Source organism: Dermacentor andersoni, chromosome 10, assembly GCF_023375885.2.
Source record: "Dermacentor andersoni chromosome 10, qqDerAnde1_hic_scaffold, whole genome shotgun sequence".
In the NCBI taxonomy this organism is placed as follows: domain Eukaryota; kingdom Metazoa; phylum Arthropoda; class Arachnida; order Ixodida; family Ixodidae; genus Dermacentor; species Dermacentor andersoni.
Window position 1 is genome coordinate 104,924,462 of NC_092823.1, and position 19,281 is coordinate 104,943,742.

A 19,281-nucleotide genomic window follows, 5' to 3' on the forward strand; every position below is an offset into this window, starting at 1 on the left:
CTGCGCTTCCCTTCTCTTGGTACCCATCCTGTCACCCTAATGGTCTAACGGTTAATTATTCTGTTTTGTAAACTGACGTTTCCTCTACATTTAATTGTTCAAAGCTACGTCGGCTGTTTTAGCATATTTTGCCAAAAATGTAACTGGTTACATGTAACTGGGTACGGAAAAAAATTGAATGAATTAGGGTTAGTGTTACAAAGTATTCGTTAAACCTTCACGCAGCCTAAAAACTTAGTTGATTACAACTATGTAACCACATGTAATTCGTTACGCAGTACAAGTCTACAACTAATGTCCCATTCTACGCACTGCTTGACATTCGTAGCACTGCACTCGACACCAAACCTGCTTGACGCATACCGAGCCCTCGTATTCTGCAAAGTTTCAAGCTGTTTTGACTTTTGAGGCTCCCAAAACTATCGTCGTAAAGCTTAAACTTTGCTTACCGGCGACTTCAGTGACGTTGTGCACAAACGCAGGCACGCCGCAGAACGTGTCCCGGCAGTTTTTGACGGAAACATTGTAATGCGTCCACGGAAGAAGCCCAGTCACGGCATGCGTCACAGTGCCATTGTGCGGCGTGTCGTACTCGCCAAAGCTCTCTTGCTCTTGCCCCAACTGGCCTTCCGGAGTGGCCACGATCTTCCACTTCGTTGCGTTTGGATCGGCTGACCAGCTGAAAGTGAAGCTAGTGGCGTTGCGCTCCACGAGAGTTAGGTTTTTCGGAGACGCTGCGAAAGAAAAGTACCAGAAGTTTTCACAACAGCACTTTACAAGTCCGCGCCGATTATTGTTGCTCTATATTGTATTTTTTCAGGCACGTTGACAGTACCTAACTGACAAACCTAACTCTCGTGAAGCAGGTTTTTCGGAGACGCTGCGAAAGAAAACCGCTTGAGATTTTCGAAACAGCACTTTACAAGTCCGCGGAGATTATTTCTGCTCTATATCGTATTTTTTCAAGCACGTTGACAGTATCATATTTAGGGCAGCCATATCTACACAATGCTCTGCACTCAGTCTAAAAGACATATATATCTGTGAACCGGCAGAGAATTTTTATTTAATGCTCAGTTTTGTATACTTCAATTCTGCCACATTGAGGATGTTTTTCTTTGCAGTTTATTTCTTTAAATGTCGATTCGCCGTTTGTTACGTTCGTAAGTATGCAATTCAGCTACTTGCCTTAAAAAGTACACAATCAATCTAATAGCTCACCGCCCTCATGATGTGAGAAAAATCTGGGAATTCCCGCAGGATGGTACAGCCTGTACTTGTATGTGGGGGCAACACAATGCCATTCGGTTTTCATGTCTTCTGTTTTATTTGATACGGTATCACTAGCTATATTTACAATCTACTCGGAAATTCAACAGTTTATCAGATTCCTTAGGCGGTAAATCTTTAACGCCGACTCTACGAGACAGAAAATACGTCAAGATTGCAGCGAAGACAAAAAAAGAAGCCTTAGCCACAAAATTAATCTAGAGATATTTGATGTGGTCATATGTTTAAGTTATTTGATGCACTTACCTATGCCGTTGGTGGAGGCACTGAAGCTAACTGGCAGTCCATCGACGCGGCCTCCTGTAGCGTTTATGTTGTACGCAAAGACGGAGCAGTTGAAGTCAGCTACAAGTTCATGAAGTTCCAAAGTAATCTGAATCAGTGGCTCTCCACCCTGAAAATCTCCAGATTCAGTATAATTTGTTTTAGGGTCACCGCACTTGATGGTGTAACCAGACACTTTGGAACCTTCAGGTGCTTCCCAACTGGCTTGAAGAATGGTGCCGTTTTCAACAGTGTGGTGAACGTTGCGGACTTTTCCCGGACCTACAAGAACGACGAAAAGAAAAATACTCAAGGGAACAATTTTCAGGATCTGAACAAGGTTTTCATCCTGCACTCGTAAAACTTCTGTTCTGCATGAGAATGAAATAGCAACCTTAATTAATGTTTGTTGAATACTGAGCACAAGTTTCAAGAAGTGCCACTTTGTAGGATCGTAACAAAGATTGCCACGTAGGAAACGACAATAGTTGTTCCTTGTAAACACGGCATGGCCCGTTGCGTATATTGTTTCGTCGAAATGGTCTAGCTTGCAACAGTGGTTTCCGATTTGCTTGTTAAAGCTATGCATCAAAGCGTAGCGCCTACGTAGGAATCTCACGGGTAGTGTACGTAACCAACGCATTGGCACACGCTACTGTGCGAGTTAGCTCTTTCATTTCCAATTCCTTCTTTCAATTTGGCCTAAATTGGCGGTTTCCACGACTTGCTCATCGTTCATTTTGATGCCGTGTCTCGCTTTACCTGAACAAGTATAACGAAAAGAACAACACCTGATGACGATTTGTATTGGTATCCTATTTGAAACGGCGAGGCGACAAATAGTCACCTAGCCTGCTTGAACTAATCGCGTTTTCTGCTCGAGCTAATCAAGTCCGAGCTAATCACTGATTCGTCCGCGTACTCCGTAATGTACACGATGCGAAACTCCTCAACCGAGAAAACTAGGACGCCCAAGCTCGCTTGCTTTTCATTATCTTGCAACACGTTCTTTATTTGAACACTACATGAGTTGGTCTGAAGTCCACGATGACCTTCCGGCCTGTTTACTCAAGCGAAACACTTCATATCGAAGAAACGTACTGAGGAATGTACGTACATACTAGGTGCAACTTTGCTTTTAAAGGCACAGCAGTCGTGTTAACTCATTGCGCTTCTCGCTTTATGTTCAGTCACGTCAATCGCAGGTGTCCAAAAGGGGCTTCGGGAAAATTTTCTATTGAATTCATTTTCATTCACTTTATCGCGCGTTCCAACGACATGAGGTCGTGAGAAAGAAAAGTTGTCATTTGGGCAGGTTGACGGGCTCTCACGCCCCGCATACATAATAGCCCCTTAGGCAAGTTACAGATCTCCCGGAATACGAAACAGTTATATAAATGTTTATTATTTGTACAAGACAATTAAAAACATGAACGTTCTTGTATTTAGATATATATGCACGTTAAAGAACGCCAGGTCGTAGAAATTATTCCAGAGCGCTGCGTATAGGCATCTTTCAAGGGCCCAGTTCTGCTTTGTGACTTTAAACCACATGACTGAAACAATTGGCCAGTCTTCTCGAAAGTAGTGTGCTCGTGCGCTGCTACAAATGCTTCCTTCAACCGTATAATAGTGCAAAGCTTAGCACTCTGACGATACGGGCACAGCTTCTCACCGTGATGGTTCACCAGCATGACACTTAGTATGACGTCAGTGTATCGCATACACTGCTGCGGGTAGCCTGCTTCCATGGAGGAAGGAAAGCTAATAGCAGCGGCGCCTGCTACCCTACCAGCTGTGTTGCAGCCGCGTGAGACACCCACGGACGCAGTTGCTCTCCGTGCTGATTCACCATTAGGGCGCCTACGATGACTTAGTGGAAGCCATGGGGGACGAAAAATATAGTAGGGTGCATTACGTCCCGCAGCCAGCGTTGGCAAGCGAACGCTCCGTGAAGCCACAGTAGTTGCCCCAACATTTGACCTGTTGCGTCGAGATTACGAAGCAAGAATCGAGATTTGCTGAGGCGCTTGGTTTCTAGTAGCTATGCCAGCAGTTTATACTCCGTGCGAGCTTGTGCGGCTGCACTGCCTTGGCTCTGCTTTCAGAGAGGGAACACTAAAACCAACCGCACACTTTCACGTGCGATCACGTGTTGGGCCACCACTGACCCACCTGATATCGGCTTCGATCGCGTTGCGCTATGCTCCCTCCTCTTTTCTTCCTTCCTCCATGGTGGAAGCTATCTATTGTGTAAGCTATCACGTAGGAATTCGTTACTACTCACGTTCCACAAACGTCGAGGCAGAACGTTCCTGTAGGTGGCCCCGGCATGTTTTGTTCTTCAGTGTCGCCTCTGCCTGAGCGCGGATCCGATAGGTAGTGTTGGAACTGAGGCCATCGAAAGTGTGCTTCCGAGGTGCCCCGGGAACGGTGTAGTTCTTGCAAGCCTTTGGCGCGGAACAAACGGTGAACGCTATTCGGCCGTCCCACACCGTGGTCCAGGTAGCAAGGAGAGCAGTTGTGTTCACCCCGATCACGGCTATGTCGTCCAGTTCGGGCACTGAAAACGCAGATAGAACACCAGTGCGTTCAACAAACGGCCTGAATAAAATATTCATAAAACCCTCAACTTCGTTGGAGCACCCCATTATTTTACGGACACATAAATGCATTTGCCCCAAAAGCTGATTGCAACTAAATTTCAATATACATACTTCTCTTAACCTAACTAACGATTCAATGAGCGTAACCGCATAAACGTAACCGCATCGGGGTAGCGGCATGCAGTGAGACAGACGCTCGTTCGCTCGCCTTCGCATAGTCATGCTAGACGATGAGTGTGAGAGTGAAAGCTTTTGAAAAAGAAAGCTAGGCAAGAACTTAGCACTGCGGTCTATGTAGGCGATAGCATAGTGGTAATGTGATGATCGCCAGGTTTCTGCATCTGCGTGCATGTGCGCCATGGGTGACGTCTCGCACAAAATACGGCATCGGCGTTGGCGTCAGCGCCGGTGGCGATGTCCGTATGAGAAAAGTCATCCCGATCCATGCAGGCCCTTCGTGTGCCACGTATGTCAACTGAACTAATCGAATTTGTCAAAGTAAACTGCATCATAAAATTCGCAAAGTGGGACTTACATACAGCCTACAGACATGATAGCGATGGAATGTAATTTGAATTAATGAGAAAACATAATTATGCTAACGGAAACTCACACACAAACCCCTTTTGCAACTGCCGTTTGATGTCTTAGAGGGAGCGGCACGTCCCGCTCGGTTCCTTGCAACACCATCCAGATGGCGCAACCGCGGCAGCAGCGGCGCCCACCGTGGGTGGCAAGAAAAGAAAAGGAACCAGAAAGCTCGCCTTCGTTCATAGTGTTCGCCGCCAGCGTTTCCAGGAAAACATTACGGTTACATAAGCTGCAGTTGCCGGGAAGCATGAGAGTCGGGGATCTTTGAATGATGTCGACATCATGTTCCTCTTTTAAGGGCGAAGCGTAAGCATCCTCCAAATTTTGTTCGCACTGTGAAGGTAAGGTAGGTTGAAGTGTGAAGGTAGGTGTAAACAGAACGTCGGCTTTCGAACGCGTACAAGAAACCTGCCCAAGGGTCTAACCATAAGGTCATGGTCAAAGGCCTGCTTCTCTCATGCCAAAGTCGCTCTTTGAGTCATCACGCGCCTGTGTCAGGAGCCAATATTTCGTCTTCTTTTCTCTTAGCAGCTAGCGCTTTGAGACGCTGTGTTAGGCTGCACGGCCTTCGGTACCAGGCCATATTATTTGTCAGGCAGACATGCGCAAAATGGGTGCAGTCCGCCAGTAATCCAACCGCTTTAGGAAAAGAAAATTGCCAGTTTTGCCCTAAGAGCGATACATTGAAGCCATAGCAGAGTACTCGCTCGAAGTTCGCGAACGGTGTTTTAACTATAAGCGCGGCCGACATGTTGGCGGGGTGCAGCTCGCAAGGCAAATCCTGTCGGGCTTAAGTAACAGCGCCCTCGAAGCAACCTGGCGTCTCACAACGCTTGGCGCAAGGAAGAGCGCCATCAGTGGTGTATGCAGGCGTCGCGCTTTTATGGTGCACGAGATGAGGGCGACGGAAAACCTCTTGGCGTTAGCACCCAGTCAAATCTCGTAAATAACTTTCGATTGACATTTACAGCCCGTTCGACTCAGACCGATGCAAACACAGAGCAGCTCAGCAGGATCACTAGTGCGGTTAGAGTGTACGTGCGCGCCACGTTCGTGACAGCAGCGGAAGGCGTAACGCTTCCGCTGCTTCGCCGGCAAGGCGATTAAGCCTAGTGTTGACGTTGCGTCGACTTCGCTTCGTCGATTCTGCACAAGAGCACCGACGCCAACAGCGGCGCTAACAGCAATGAGGCAGGCGCATCTCAAGGATGCCTATAATCGCTCTCAAAATAAAAATTCGTGGAATGGACGTACTTAGGCGTTCGAAATACTCACATTCCGGGTAAGAGGTCAGGCTCGTTTCAGCTGGTTCACTGTGCGTTTTCTTCTTGGTCGAAGGACTCTGATAATAGGACCAGACACTGACATTGTATGTCGCGTTGTGCTTTGACAGCGGGAAAGAGCACCTCAGAGAGGGCTTGTGGACCGTTTCATTCATGCATTTGAGGCCACTGGCGTCACAGAGCCTGGCGACGAAGCCGGTGATCCATTCCTCGTGGTCGTACGCCCACGTGACACGAGCTTCGTTGTTGCAGAGTACTTCGACATTGAGGTTCGACGGAGGTTCTGAAAAGAGAGGACGGCTTTGTTTGGGTGACGCGCTTCGGAAATGTCACGTTCCCGGCGCGAGGGTGAAACCTGAAGTCCCATATACAAGAGGAACAATATTGAAAGGAAGGCGATGATGGGTACGAGGTCAAAGGTAGGTAGGCAACCACGGTGGCCACATCCCCGCGGCCGAGGAGTGCAAGAAAGAATTAGTCGTGTAGCGTGCATAAGCTTATTATCTTTTTGGCTATTCACAATACCTCAAACACCACTGTCGGAGGTGTTTACCATAAGGGTTGTGCGAGTTTATAAATTAGCAGAAACAAAATGTTACTTTCCCATGCGCTGTAATCAGTTACAAAAAGTGCAAAAAAGGAAATCAGAAAGCTTGGCACATGGATAGCTTAAGAATAAAAGGAACAAGCCATGAAATTATCACATATAAAAATATACAAACATTGCATCTAATGGGTACACACAGTGCCGGTACCAAATGGGTAGGTACAACGGCACACAACTTGGCAAACACATTAAAACAGGTACGACAAACACATGGCGTAATCAAGCAAGTGATCCAATGGCAAACTCAAAATGCACGAGATGAGCATGAACAATGACGCTGGCTTGTATGATTATTCCAGTCGATGTCTGCTTGAGTAAATAAAAATTAAGAACGCTGGTTCTCCAAGCATGTGGTGGGTGAACTGCTTTATGGATGGAAGATAGTGACGCCCAGTTGTCCAAATTGATCAGGAGCTCTCCACTAAGACGATCCTCATAAACCACGCTCTGATATCCGTATTGTAGAACGTTTCACCACTCAACACTTCACCTCGACTTGATGATGCTGATGTTTATTGGCATCCAGTTTGAAACAGAGTTCTAGCGTAAAGCAACCTATCTTGCTTTGTTTAATTAGGTTTCACTACATTTATTGCCTATCTGATCTCGATCATAGCTCTCGTATTGAAAACTTCCGTATTGCATATTGTACCGTTACCTACGTTCGCAGTGACCGCATTTCTAGCAGTCTCTTCCCTGCTTTTTTTTTTTTCACCGATACTCCAAACGTCTCTTACTTATCTCGACTGCTGTCCAGTTAATATCTCCACCGTTTTTTGAAACCAAGCGTTTCTTGAAGGTGGACATTCTCCACGTATCTAGCTTGGGGAATATCTTGGCCTTCGATTACAATGTGTCGAGTCATTTGCGGGCCTTTCTGGCAACGCACGCATGTCTGATGCTGTAGCGCATATGCACTCCGGTATGTTTCTGTCTTAAGGCAGCCAGCTCTGGCCTCAAAAGGGAACGCACTGCCCTCTGCATCATCGTGCACATTTTCCCTTGTAATTTCTTTCTTCCCATTCTTGGAAATCGTCATGGTCGCTTTGCTTCCACATTTTTCACATCCCTTCTCTGTTTCCTCACTTTCTTTTTTGGCGACTCCTGGTTGCCTATTTACGCTTTCAATTGCCATGTACTTCGTTGCCAACGCTCTTGACCTCTTTCTCCAATCTCTGTCCAGGCTTTTAACACACACACACACACACACACACACACACACACACACACACACACACATATATATATATATATATATATACATATATATATATATATACATATATATATATATATATACACACACACACACACTTGTGCCCTTCAACCGCCCGGTTTTCTTCATCCATGTTCCGCGTAGCCTTTTTTCATAGCTAATTTTCATCAGCGCTTCTCCGACTGCAAAAGAAGCCCAACAAATATCACCCTGCACTACCTCATTTGTGGTATTATCGCGGACCCCTAATGCCAGTCGGATCACCGACCTTCGGGGGCAAACAGAATTCATCGTCCGGGGACGCTTGAGTAGGTTTTGCTTTGTTTATGGCAAACACCTTGTTGTTTATATTGATTTTGCAAATGAGTGGTGTGATTTCCTGTTTAATAATAAGATAATTCGCGATTTCTATCTGCTCAACATAAAGCGTAGATACATAGTGAGTAAATACCATGTATCACCTGTCACCTCATGGTCGCCACCACTGACGGCATTCCTCCGAAGGAACCATCGTTTTATGTGGAAACGGCTGTAGTTAAATATTACCTAATGTCTTCACAGAAACATCTTGCATATTCGCCTTTTACCATGTAATTGGTAAAACCATGTAATTTGATTAGAACTACGTTTTTAACTCACTTGTGCTACATTTGTAAGATTGTGCGTAGAATGTACTGTTTGGCTTTAATTCTCTCTCTTATATCGTGCTCAAATTTCCCATCCCCTTCCTGGAAAAACCTCGTAAGGGTTGCAAAGTAGCAGGAAATAAACATCTAAATAAATAACTAAATAAAAACACGATATTCAGGCCGACGCAATGTGTGCAGGAACCACTGCACCTGACTATTAAAGAGGCAATTTAATAAAATCGAAAATCATCTCTAGTAAGCCCTTCCCCCTGTAAAAAGAAAAGAAAGCTTCTTTTTTTGTAAAAGAAAACAGACGGAAGTCTAGGGTCCATCTAGTTGTCAAATGTAAAAAAAAATTGTTCTGTTGAGTTACACACTATGCCGAACTCGCGGACATTTTTTTTTTAAGTTCGATATGAATAACTTGGATGTAATTGCAATGGCAGACGAAATGAACAATTGTGCGATATTGAACCCTGCTAAAGTGGTAAGCCAAATTAACTGAAGTACGGGCGCCAGTTGAACGAAGTGTACAAATGAATTTTTTTTCCGTACTTCCCACGCTAACGTTTTAAACAACGAATCCTTACCAAACTAACTCAGACTACTCTTATTCTAATGGTGCATTCGGCCGGGGTTTTTTTGTTTTTTTTTGGGGGGGGGGGGGCACACTGAATCGTATTGCTCTTTATCGAAGCCAGAGGAATCGTGCCCGAGCCGAACATGCAGCCGCTCCCAGTATGAGGCGGGCAGAGGAATGACGTCAGCACTTCTGTTGTTGAGAAAGATGACGAAGCAACAGCGTGCACCCGCCGCTGCAACAGCGAATGCTGCAGAAGTCACGTGACCGAACCTCCACCAGATCTAAGCTGGCTCCCGCGTTGAGCGGGAGAGCTCGTGGGGAAAGCTGGAGCGCAGCGCCCTGAAAAAACCAGGTGAATGTGTTCCGAGTGCTCGATTCTTACGAGCCGAGTGTGACGCGTGCTCCAAGAGTGCTCTGGAGCGGTTCGAAACTACCAGCCGAATGGACTATAAGTGTAATGGGGGAGCGTCCCTCACCCAATTGCAGTGTCGAGGCACTCCTCTTCACAGCAGGACCCTCACACGTCCGGTTGTTCAAAGTGATCACTGTTTGAGCATTCACGTCGTAAGTAGTGCTTGGTTCGAGGCGCTTGAGCGTCTGTGTTGGAGGCTGTGACGGAACCGTGACGTTCACGCATGGTGCCGTCTCGGAGCAGGCGCTCAGCTTGATGTGATCGCGCCACTCGCTCTTCCATTGCACCCTCAGCTCGCTGGGGCTACTGGCAGTGACAGTGAGATCTTCCACTTTTGGCACTGAAAAACGGAAAAGAATTAATTCGCCCCCTCCGAGCGAAGACTAAGCGCAAGAGGTGGAAACTGGGAAGTATTCACCACAAGAACAAAGCCACCATAAAAGCTGTCACAGCGTATATCAATTAATCAAACAAGAAACGACATCAACGTGTCAACACTTGTTTGCTGATGTTGAGAGCGAAGATAATCAGGGGCGAAAACCAAACTATTCTAGTAATAAACAAACTGCACCGATGCAATTGAAGCTGTGAATAAACACACTGTGAATCCACACCTATACGTGCACGCACGCATACGTGCGGAGTACTTAAAGAAGCGTTACATCAAACCACTCTTTTTTAATCTTCGCCGTCACTTTAGAATGCACGAGAGACTCCTATCGAAACGCCGTAATGCACTTACTTTTGAGTCGTCCTTTCATTTGGAAATAGTGTGCTCATACGTGCCACCGCCGTACGTTATGACATTGTTTCCTGTCATTGTTTTACTATTATTACAATCATTATATGCATAAAAGGACAGTTTGGTGCCAATGTGTGGCAGCGCCTGCTCCTCTTCTCGGACATGAAACTTGTACTCGTAATGTTCATAACGTAAACGATTATCAAGAAAACAGGAAACGTCACATCACTTCTAAAGCTTGCGTACACAGAGTGAAAATGTTCACACGATATAAATGTTCTCACGATATGAACTTTCCTGGTCATTTGCGAATGAGCTAGGTGCCTCTAGAGGGCCCCATTACAAGCACAAGGGTCGCGTGACGTGTTTTGTGCATATGGCTTTATGCGCTATTGCATCTCGGTGGGACAGAAGCACCATTGTTCAGCAACAATAAACACGTGACGTCAAGCGCCGCCTGCATGAAAGGTTGAGATGGTGAAGTGTAAGGACGCATGAAGCTTACATGCCTAAAGCAAAAAGCGCTCGTTTAAAAAAGGATTAGGCGTCTTATTTGCATTAGCCTTCCGTACAAGGAACGTCCTCGTCAGCACTACCTCCCACCAGCATTTACTAGATGGTAGCTTCGCAATTGCAGAATAGTTATTATTCCTTACAAACTAGGCACTAGCACGTCTTTTATGGGAAGAGTGACAAATCTTTGACAGAAAGCTCTCTTTCAGGAGATATTAATATTGAAGAAAGTAGCGACCACGACGGCGATCTGACTCGACGTAAATTACCGTGAAAATGTGCTCACTTTATGCATGAGAGGCGCAACAGTTGGTACACAATGTGGACGAACACAGAAAGGGCGTCGAAATAAACTTTTGTTAATAAGAAATATGGTTAACAAGACGAAGTGACAGTCAATGTAAATTATAGTAGGATGCATTCCAGGAATGAACACTATTTTACGTTTTCTAAAGATTTAGAACTGAACATGTCATGAAGGGTGGCACAAGGGTAGTTTTTCGGACGACACAATTTACAAATCTAGCACTAGCTCAGAGCGTGGCGTGCCCTTATTAACGAGTGATTTCCTCGCCGCTACCCGTTTCTCGCTTCACCAATTTTAATCCAATAGCATTCTAGAGGACAGCCACCATCCTTCCTTTGTGTTGTAGTAGCAAAACTCTCGGTGGGCATATCTCACAAGCAATACGATCGGAAAGTCTGGCAATAATACCAACGCAAGATATATCTCCTCACAAGGGTTGCAGTTCGACCGAGACGCAAAGAATATGAACATAATGCTCGTGTTTAGTCAATCGCTCTGAGCATAGAACAGCGGTCGTTGTGCTTTGCTGCTAGTTAGCTACTAACACTGTAGTGCGTAATAGCTCTATGGGTCTCGATAGGTAAACAGGTGATGAATCATAATTACACAAAATAAGCACATCGTAAAGTTTAAAGAGTAGATAGGCAGCATCACTAAATATTTTATGGTATGAAGATCGCTGGCGTAAAATTTAAAACCTGCAAAAGTGATAATCATAAGACTTTTCTCTGGAACACCATGGGATGGTTTTTGCTGTTTGAACATACTATCTTCTTTTTTTTCACAAGATTTGATGATTACATTGCTTACTTCAAAGGTTGATTGTCTGACTAATATTTAAAAAGTTCCTGGATATGCTGTTTTGTTTGTTTTCCTATTTTTTACATACTCCTTCACGGCCCAGAAGAGAAGAAATATGAAGAACTAAAGAAATAACTAAAATAAACAACATAAGAGGTTGTAGGCAACATCGGTAGATCATGTCATAATAGTTCTCGCGTGTCAATGCCTAAAGAGGAAGTTTATTTATATATGTATATATATGTTATAAGATATTCATCGAATGAAAGCACGCATCATTGCTATAGCAATACAGTTGTGGAGATGCAGTGTTGGTAGTGTAGCAGTCAGCTTCGCGAGGCTGTGTTCGGTACTCACGATCCGGGAAGGAGTTGAAGCTTGCTTGTGCAGGTTCACTTTGACTGGAGAAGCTGGTTGCGAACACAGAAAGCTTGTAGGCACTACCGTGTTCTCGCAGCGGTGACCAAAACTCTAGCGCTTGAGAAGGTAGCGTTTTGTTGGAGCACTCGCTTGCATCTGTGTTGCAGAGACTTACAGAAAAGCCCCAAAAAGATCCTTTTTTCTCATATTTCCATGTGGCATGAACCGTGTTGTTACAAAACACTTCGATCTTCAAGTCAGTGGGTGGTGCTGAAAAAAAAGAAAATAATTGAAGGTTCACTGCAATGGCAAAGTATCAGTGACATCATTCGCTTGCGAGAATGTTCATATGAACGAGGAAAGAGAGCCGTCTGGCACGAAAATGGCAGTGGGTTAGGTGAGAAAGATAGATTCAGATTACGAGGTGACCAACTCTACAAGGCCTTCTTTCATTTAGGCAGGAATTGCGATTGGCTGCTTCTCCCCTTTGCCGAATCACGATTGTCTACAACGTGACAGAACTTCTGATTTTTATGCACCGCCGCATTGCGCTACCTGCTTAGTTATCTGAGCTCTTGGCTGGATGCTCGGATCTATGAAGCCATGGTCTTCTCAGCAGTATTTTCTTCAACTTGCTGTCTTGGATGTACTTGCTTTACGTACGCACCTTACTTAAAAATGCGGTAAGTTTGTAAATTTATTTATATTATTGAGACAGGCTGCCAATCCCGACTGGGATTATTGCAGGAAAGAAAACAATTAAGAAGCAATTGTACGATATAGAAAAAAAATTGAATCAATGTACTTGTTCTGTTGGAGAAACACGATTGCATAATGCATAAATTGATTGTGATTTCTACTAAAGCACTAACAAGATGCAGAAGTCCGTCTTTGGGGCTGTGGGCTAGTCAAGCTGTTCTGACAAACAGCGTTTTGTCAATGTCCTTTCTGTATCATTGACAAAATGAAAATAATGATTTATTTATTTATTTAATTATTGACTGATTGATTTTACGTTATCTTCTCATCAAATTACACTTTCATCAAATTACGTACAGGGTACAAGGTGAAGCCATAAGAACTTGTGGGCTGTAATGTATAGATGGTAAGGAAATACCACGGTGAATAAAGGTCTCTGAGGTTTTACGGTTGCGCGTGTGAGTGGCATCTTCTATTAGTGCCAAATGTCTCTTTCTGTTCGTTTAATATGTGATCCGCCTAAGGAAAAAAAATGGGCTCAGATTTCGTTATTTTATATCCGAAATAAGTATAAACTACAATAAGGTCACCTTGATGATCTCGAGCAATATTTCGTCATGTTTCTCTCTCTTGGCGTTTTGTATATGCCACTCTGGTGACATCTGCGTATAACATGGCTGAGTGCGGCCACGCGTACCCTACCTTGGAAGCGATCCGCGACGAGTACAGATTCTAGATGCCCTAGGACTGATAGCTTCGATCGTGCTGTGCTCCTGCCGCTTAGTTTGTATTGAAGCGAGAGGCAGCGCGAAGGACAATTCGCTCGCTGCTGCTGCTGCTCTTCCTCATGCCAGCGTTTTGACGACGAGTGTCCGAGGTTATCGAGTGAGACGTATTTAGGTGTGCCTGTGCGAGGGTGACATCATGCTTACTCATTTAGTTAACAAGTAAACAATTACAAGCTTCTACTAATTTAACTTTCTACTACTTCTACTAATTTAGCTTCTACTACTAATAGCTTTCTACTAATTTGACATTGCACTCACTGCTTCGCGTTTAGGGTGAAACTACGGCTTTTTTTATGGTGATGTTGGTAGTTACGATATCTTATCTTTGTATTGGGACTGCCGGCTCTAAAGATTGCCTTTCTTCCTTTCTATGTACAGCTATATATAATAGCAAGAAACAATGTTCCTGTATCCTCGATTGCAATTATTGCTTAAATGGTGGTCCTTTACAAAATAAAAAGAAGGCCTGTTGCATTAATACCAGCGTGCATATACCGTTATTCCCAAACAATTGTGATGCATTTGTTTAGAAATCACACGCCCACATAACAAATATGAACAAGCCTGATAGCGTAGATTGACCCTCTTCTTAGAAGCACCGACTCGATTCGGTGTATTGCATGGATCAGCAATAAAATTTATTTGTTCATTTATTATTTTTATTTATTGAAATAGCCTTATCCTCCCGCAAGGCATTACATATTGGCCGAGAAATAACGAATGGCTATCAGTTGATGTGTAACAAATAAAGCTACACCTAATAGCTTAGTCAAGGTATAAAGTCATAGTGAAAAAAAAGATTGTCAAGTGACAAACTAAATACTTGCAAAGAAAAGAGCTCGACAGGGCACAGTAGTTTGCACCAATCAAAGGATCAACATTTGTTTCCGAGTCTTTAAACGGGCTAGCTGGCGCACTCAATAAGTAACTTCAAGGTGATAACCGGAATTAAATTGCTAGGCTGGAAAAATGCATACAAGAATGGGATGAAATCCTGCGTCGATGCTTTCAAGATTGCAAATTTCCAGCCCATAGATAAGTGCGAATAACGAAAAAACACAGCGGGACTACTACAGCTGAAATATTTAAAAGAAACACATCAGTTCCGAAATTGGATGAGGAAAGCGAATTTTTTCAAGTCATATTAGGCTTCGGTGAAAATGTCGTAAAGTGACAATGTATTTTTGAAGCACAGAGTGAATAGCATTGTCGAAAATAAATAAATTCAAGGCTGCTTTCAAGCGCAACCTGCACTGTAGAGTGATCAAAATAACAGACTTCTAGAGTAATTTTTGAATGTAAAAGTGTTCAACCTAGAAGTCCATTACATATTTGGGTACAGTAAATGCAAAATGTACTTGAGCTGCCTTACTAAGTTACCCTTCCACATTACCAAAAAGGCCACTGTTACTGTGAGCTTGGTAACCCAGAATTAACGAAACAACGAAAGGGGGCGATGTGCCACCTCGAGATTCTCCCATGTGCTCGCCGTGACGGTACAATTTTTGTCGTCCTTTCTTAGGGCTTAATTATGTGTTTACCGGCAGTCATACGCGAAATCCTATTCCAAAAGAGCCACACATAACTTAGTCACCTTCAAGAACTTTTACTGAAAAAAGAAATGGTTCTTAATCCGTGATATCGCACTGACGTCACGGATCTGACGCCCTGAGGTTTCGCCGGGAAATTCAAAAATGAAACGTTGACCGTCCTTCTCTCCCTGATAGCCAGCCTACACAGCGAAATCAAGCAGAGTTCTTCAAGGGTGATTTATCAACCTAAGGTAATTCCGCGTTCCCCTGTAGTGTCCGTTAAGAAATTGAAATAAAATTATGAACTTGAAAGAGGAATTTGGGATCCAGACGAATGCAGCACAAAACTACAAAGGAAGTGCATACATGTTTCTCAGTAAGAAAGCTTCGTGTTTGAGGAAAAATTCGTCCTGGTGCGGAATTTTCCCTCAACTGCAAAGCTTTCGTTCAGAGAAGCCCATGTAAGTTTCCTACGTTAGTTCGTGCTACGTTCCTGTGGATCACAACTTTTTCTTTCATGACATTTCGTCGACTTCCTCAGACTCCGCAGAACCGATCTGCCAAAATTAAAACAATTTAGACTTACCAATGTTGGGCGTGTCACTGACGCCTGGTGCCTGTTCCAATCCATTCTTGTCTTTCCTTCGGTTGCGCTGTAATTTCATTCAGAAACACGAGATATTATTACAAACGCCATCTTCTATTGCTATTAAATACCCCGGGCTACTGCGACTATCAAGTAAGGAGCGCTAACGGTGGTCAGTATTTTTATTTTAGTTAACGTGATCGTGTTGGTGGGTTGTAGCAACAGGCGGGTTTAGCATGGCCATCAAAGACGACAACTGCTCAGCCTTTGCGTCTTTTACAATGTTACTGCGGCATGTCATATCTCCACAAGTCCAGTCACTATGCAGTATCTATTAAATTGTCTCCTGAAAGCTTTGCGCTGAACTTTCTGGCTCGTATACACCGTCACTATAGGGAACGACTCGATTGATCTACTTGTGGTAGGGCGTCGTACCGACGAACGATTAGTGCTTCCTCAGAGTAACGCCAACTGCATCGCATACAATTCTCGCAGGTTTGCATGAGACCGCAGGGCCTATTCCCCTGCCACTGCACCTTTCCCGTCGAGGGATGAAATACACTGCATATGCTTCTCTCGACCCCTCAGATGACAGATAACATTCAAAATAAAATATTTTTCGACCTTCGAAGACGAATCAATTAATGAATTGATTGATTGCCATTTATTCCTATGATGAGAGACTTTTTGCCTGCGTATACTGTGGGGACCGAATTCGCAAATCATGTTGGTAAGCCCTCTTTGCCGTTGGCCGGGCACATTCGCTAAAGGTATGTCCTGCATTACGATTGGTTGGAATTTGCTCTTACGAGCAATTACATCGTAAGGGCATTTTGCTATTACGAGCCAAGATACTTGGATCGAATGGTAAAACGAACGTAAACTCGCGGTTTCGTAGACATTACGATATGAAAGCTGTATGTGTCTTGATGCTACACTAACCACACAATCTTGCTCAAAGTATTTGTTGCATCTTTCTTTTGACAAGAAGTCGAAAGAGTGTGATGCGACGGAATTTGGGGTCGAATTCAAATAGGTTTTCGTTCCTGACTATCATTTTTCATTGGTCGAACGCCTTTGCTAATGGTATGTCCATCGTCGCAATTGGCTGGAATCTGCTCTTATGATCACTTCTAGCATAAGTAATTTTCTCACACGTTTACATAATGGGTCTCGCGCTGTAAGGGCTCATGAGACAAGATGCCAGGCAATCGTGATGTCGTACACATCACTAGTGAAGGCCGCCGAACTACAGAAAATAGCCCTTACACCAACAAACTGTTCTGTCAGTTCGGTCTTTCAAGTGCTGCTTGTGAGTGCCGTGCGAATTGGCTGCATACGAGAACTTTAACCTACAGGCGCCGTGACGTGACAAATCTGTCCAGCACTGCACGTCGCTCGAGCTTACCAGCTTGACAACATGCTCTTTCGAGCAACGCCCAAACGCGACTAGAGAGGGTGGTTATTTGAGATGTTGACGTCTTTCTTCCAAAAGCCTTATCAGGGCCCTTTGATGTGAGGTATCGCACTCGGACTTTGTGGCAGCAGTTGCTGGGGTATCCGCCCTTCCATTGTCCCACGCGCTGGCACTTCTTGAATAAACTATTTGCAAACGATAAGCGGGTGCATGTCCCCTCCTCAAACAGAGATGCTAGAGCCATTATCAGTGTCTATTTCTATCGCGAAGCTTTGAGAGATAGAACGGGTCAAAGTACGTAGACTGGTACAGCTTGAGAGAACACACTTCTTCAAAGAAAGCAATGCCGCCTGTAGAATGGACACTAGACCCGAGTATTAAAAGGGACACTAGCACTATAATTTATTCATTTAGGTATTTATTTGTGCATACTGTAGGTCTTGCACAATGTTCACACAATAGTGATCATGCATAATACTGGCTCGGTGCCTGTAACATTTCCGAGATGCATCGAAACAAAGACTGATCATCACGAAACAGTTAAGCATCAAGCGTGCACGAAGAAATGCTGACGTAAGCCTTGAACAAAATGTGGAATAAGAAAATGCAGAAACATGCACCTATGGAAGTGCTTCACTGATTGTCTGTACGTCATACATTTTTGAAGGTATAGAAACTCTAGCAGAACTTTCTCGGACGTAAGCGGGTGGCACAAAGTAAGTGTTGAGATCAAGCATTTGTGTTATATTGCAATATGATATTCAAGCTACCAATTACATTGTTTCGCTCCATCGTGTCTTCCGACCTTTTCAAGTGAGTGTTCCTTGCTTTTGCACCCTACGCGCCACGGCAACTCAGTGGCTGTGGCTCTCCCCTGCCGATCATATGAAGTCGCGGTTTAAGTCGCGAAGCCTTTGAAGGCCACTCATAGATGAGCTTGAAATGGAAAAAAACGCGCACGTATTTCTTTTTAGTTGCAGGTTAGAAACAGCTGGTTGTCAAACTTTATCCGGTCCAATTCGCAACAGCGTCTCTGAAAACGCCAATGTTGCTTCAAGGCTTCAAACTTGAGGAATCAATAAACCCTTCGCGCCCATTCGATTACTCGAATAGGCCGCCAGTTTTCCTAGCATTGCCTGGCCCGCCCACCTTCGCCCATCCCTCTTAATCTCAACAAGAATATCTTTCACATGTTTCTTTATGTCTCTGTCAGACGAAATAGTCCTTAATCACAAGCTATAGAATCGTTGCAAAACAAGCTGCCATGGCTCACTGCAGGTAACTATGTGCCCCTTTCAGATAAACTCAAAAGCGGCTTTTGGCTCATACTTGTGCCGAACAGGTGTAAAATATCTCTACTAATACCAACCACTGAAACACTGGCGAACGAAAGTCCTCTGAAGTAAATTTCTATCTTTCACGCTGCATTATCCCCGACCAAATTTTTTTTTAGCTTTGTCACTGACACACAGTATGGCGCCGTCTCCTTTCTGTGTTTTTAGTGAGCAACGCAGGAAATCGCTTGGCGGTGCTTCTTTGCACCGAAACTAAGAAAATGTAAAAACATTGTATGACTAGTCAACTTACATCACTGTTAGGGCTAAAATATGTTTTTTTCAAGCACCAAAATAATTCTTGGGCAGCATTGTTTACCGTCAAGTATTATCGTGTTGAAGAGCTGCACACAAGCTTACCGCTTAAGGCTCCCCTTAAAGAGGTACGTATATCTCCTCTAACTTAAGGGACTTTCACCGAAAAGGACATTCCCTTTGTCGTGTGTCATCCCGAGTGAATGCCTTGCACCGGTAAATGTCCCCTAGTGTGAAAGCCTTCAGAGTGGCCGTGTGTGAGTGGTATGACGTTATTTTATTAGCTGTTTGACGCCCCACCCCAACTAGTGGGACTCGCTTAATCAAGCCTGCCGAACGGGCATTTGTACGAATTGATTAAAACTGCACGGTCAAGCAGCCATTTGCATGCACCGACATATTGCCGTTTTCATTCCTTCACTGAGCCTTTTCCGAATGGCATCATCTTCCTACACGCATAGCCCAG

The 19,281-nt window shown here is 44.3% G+C and overlaps 1 protein-coding gene across 1 annotated transcript in view; it reads right to left on the minus strand.

The window, feature by feature from the left end:
• Positions 1-19,281, minus strand: part of LOC126544567 (fibronectin-like) — a 32,208-nt gene that overhangs the window by 8,526 nt on the left and 4,401 nt on the right. The window contains exons 2-8 of the mRNA XM_050191920.3: positions 15,810-15,876; positions 12,202-12,474; positions 9,546-9,821; positions 6,027-6,317; positions 3,842-4,117; positions 1,537-1,836; positions 450-734 (exon numbers count right to left, since the gene is read on the minus strand). Coding sequence (XP_050047877.1) covers positions 450-734; positions 1,537-1,836; positions 3,842-4,117; positions 6,027-6,317; positions 9,546-9,821; positions 12,202-12,474; positions 15,810-15,876 — 1,768 coding nt within the window. The remainder of the gene's footprint in view (positions 1-449; positions 735-1,536; positions 1,837-3,841; positions 4,118-6,026; positions 6,318-9,545; positions 9,822-12,201; positions 12,475-15,809; positions 15,877-19,281) is intronic.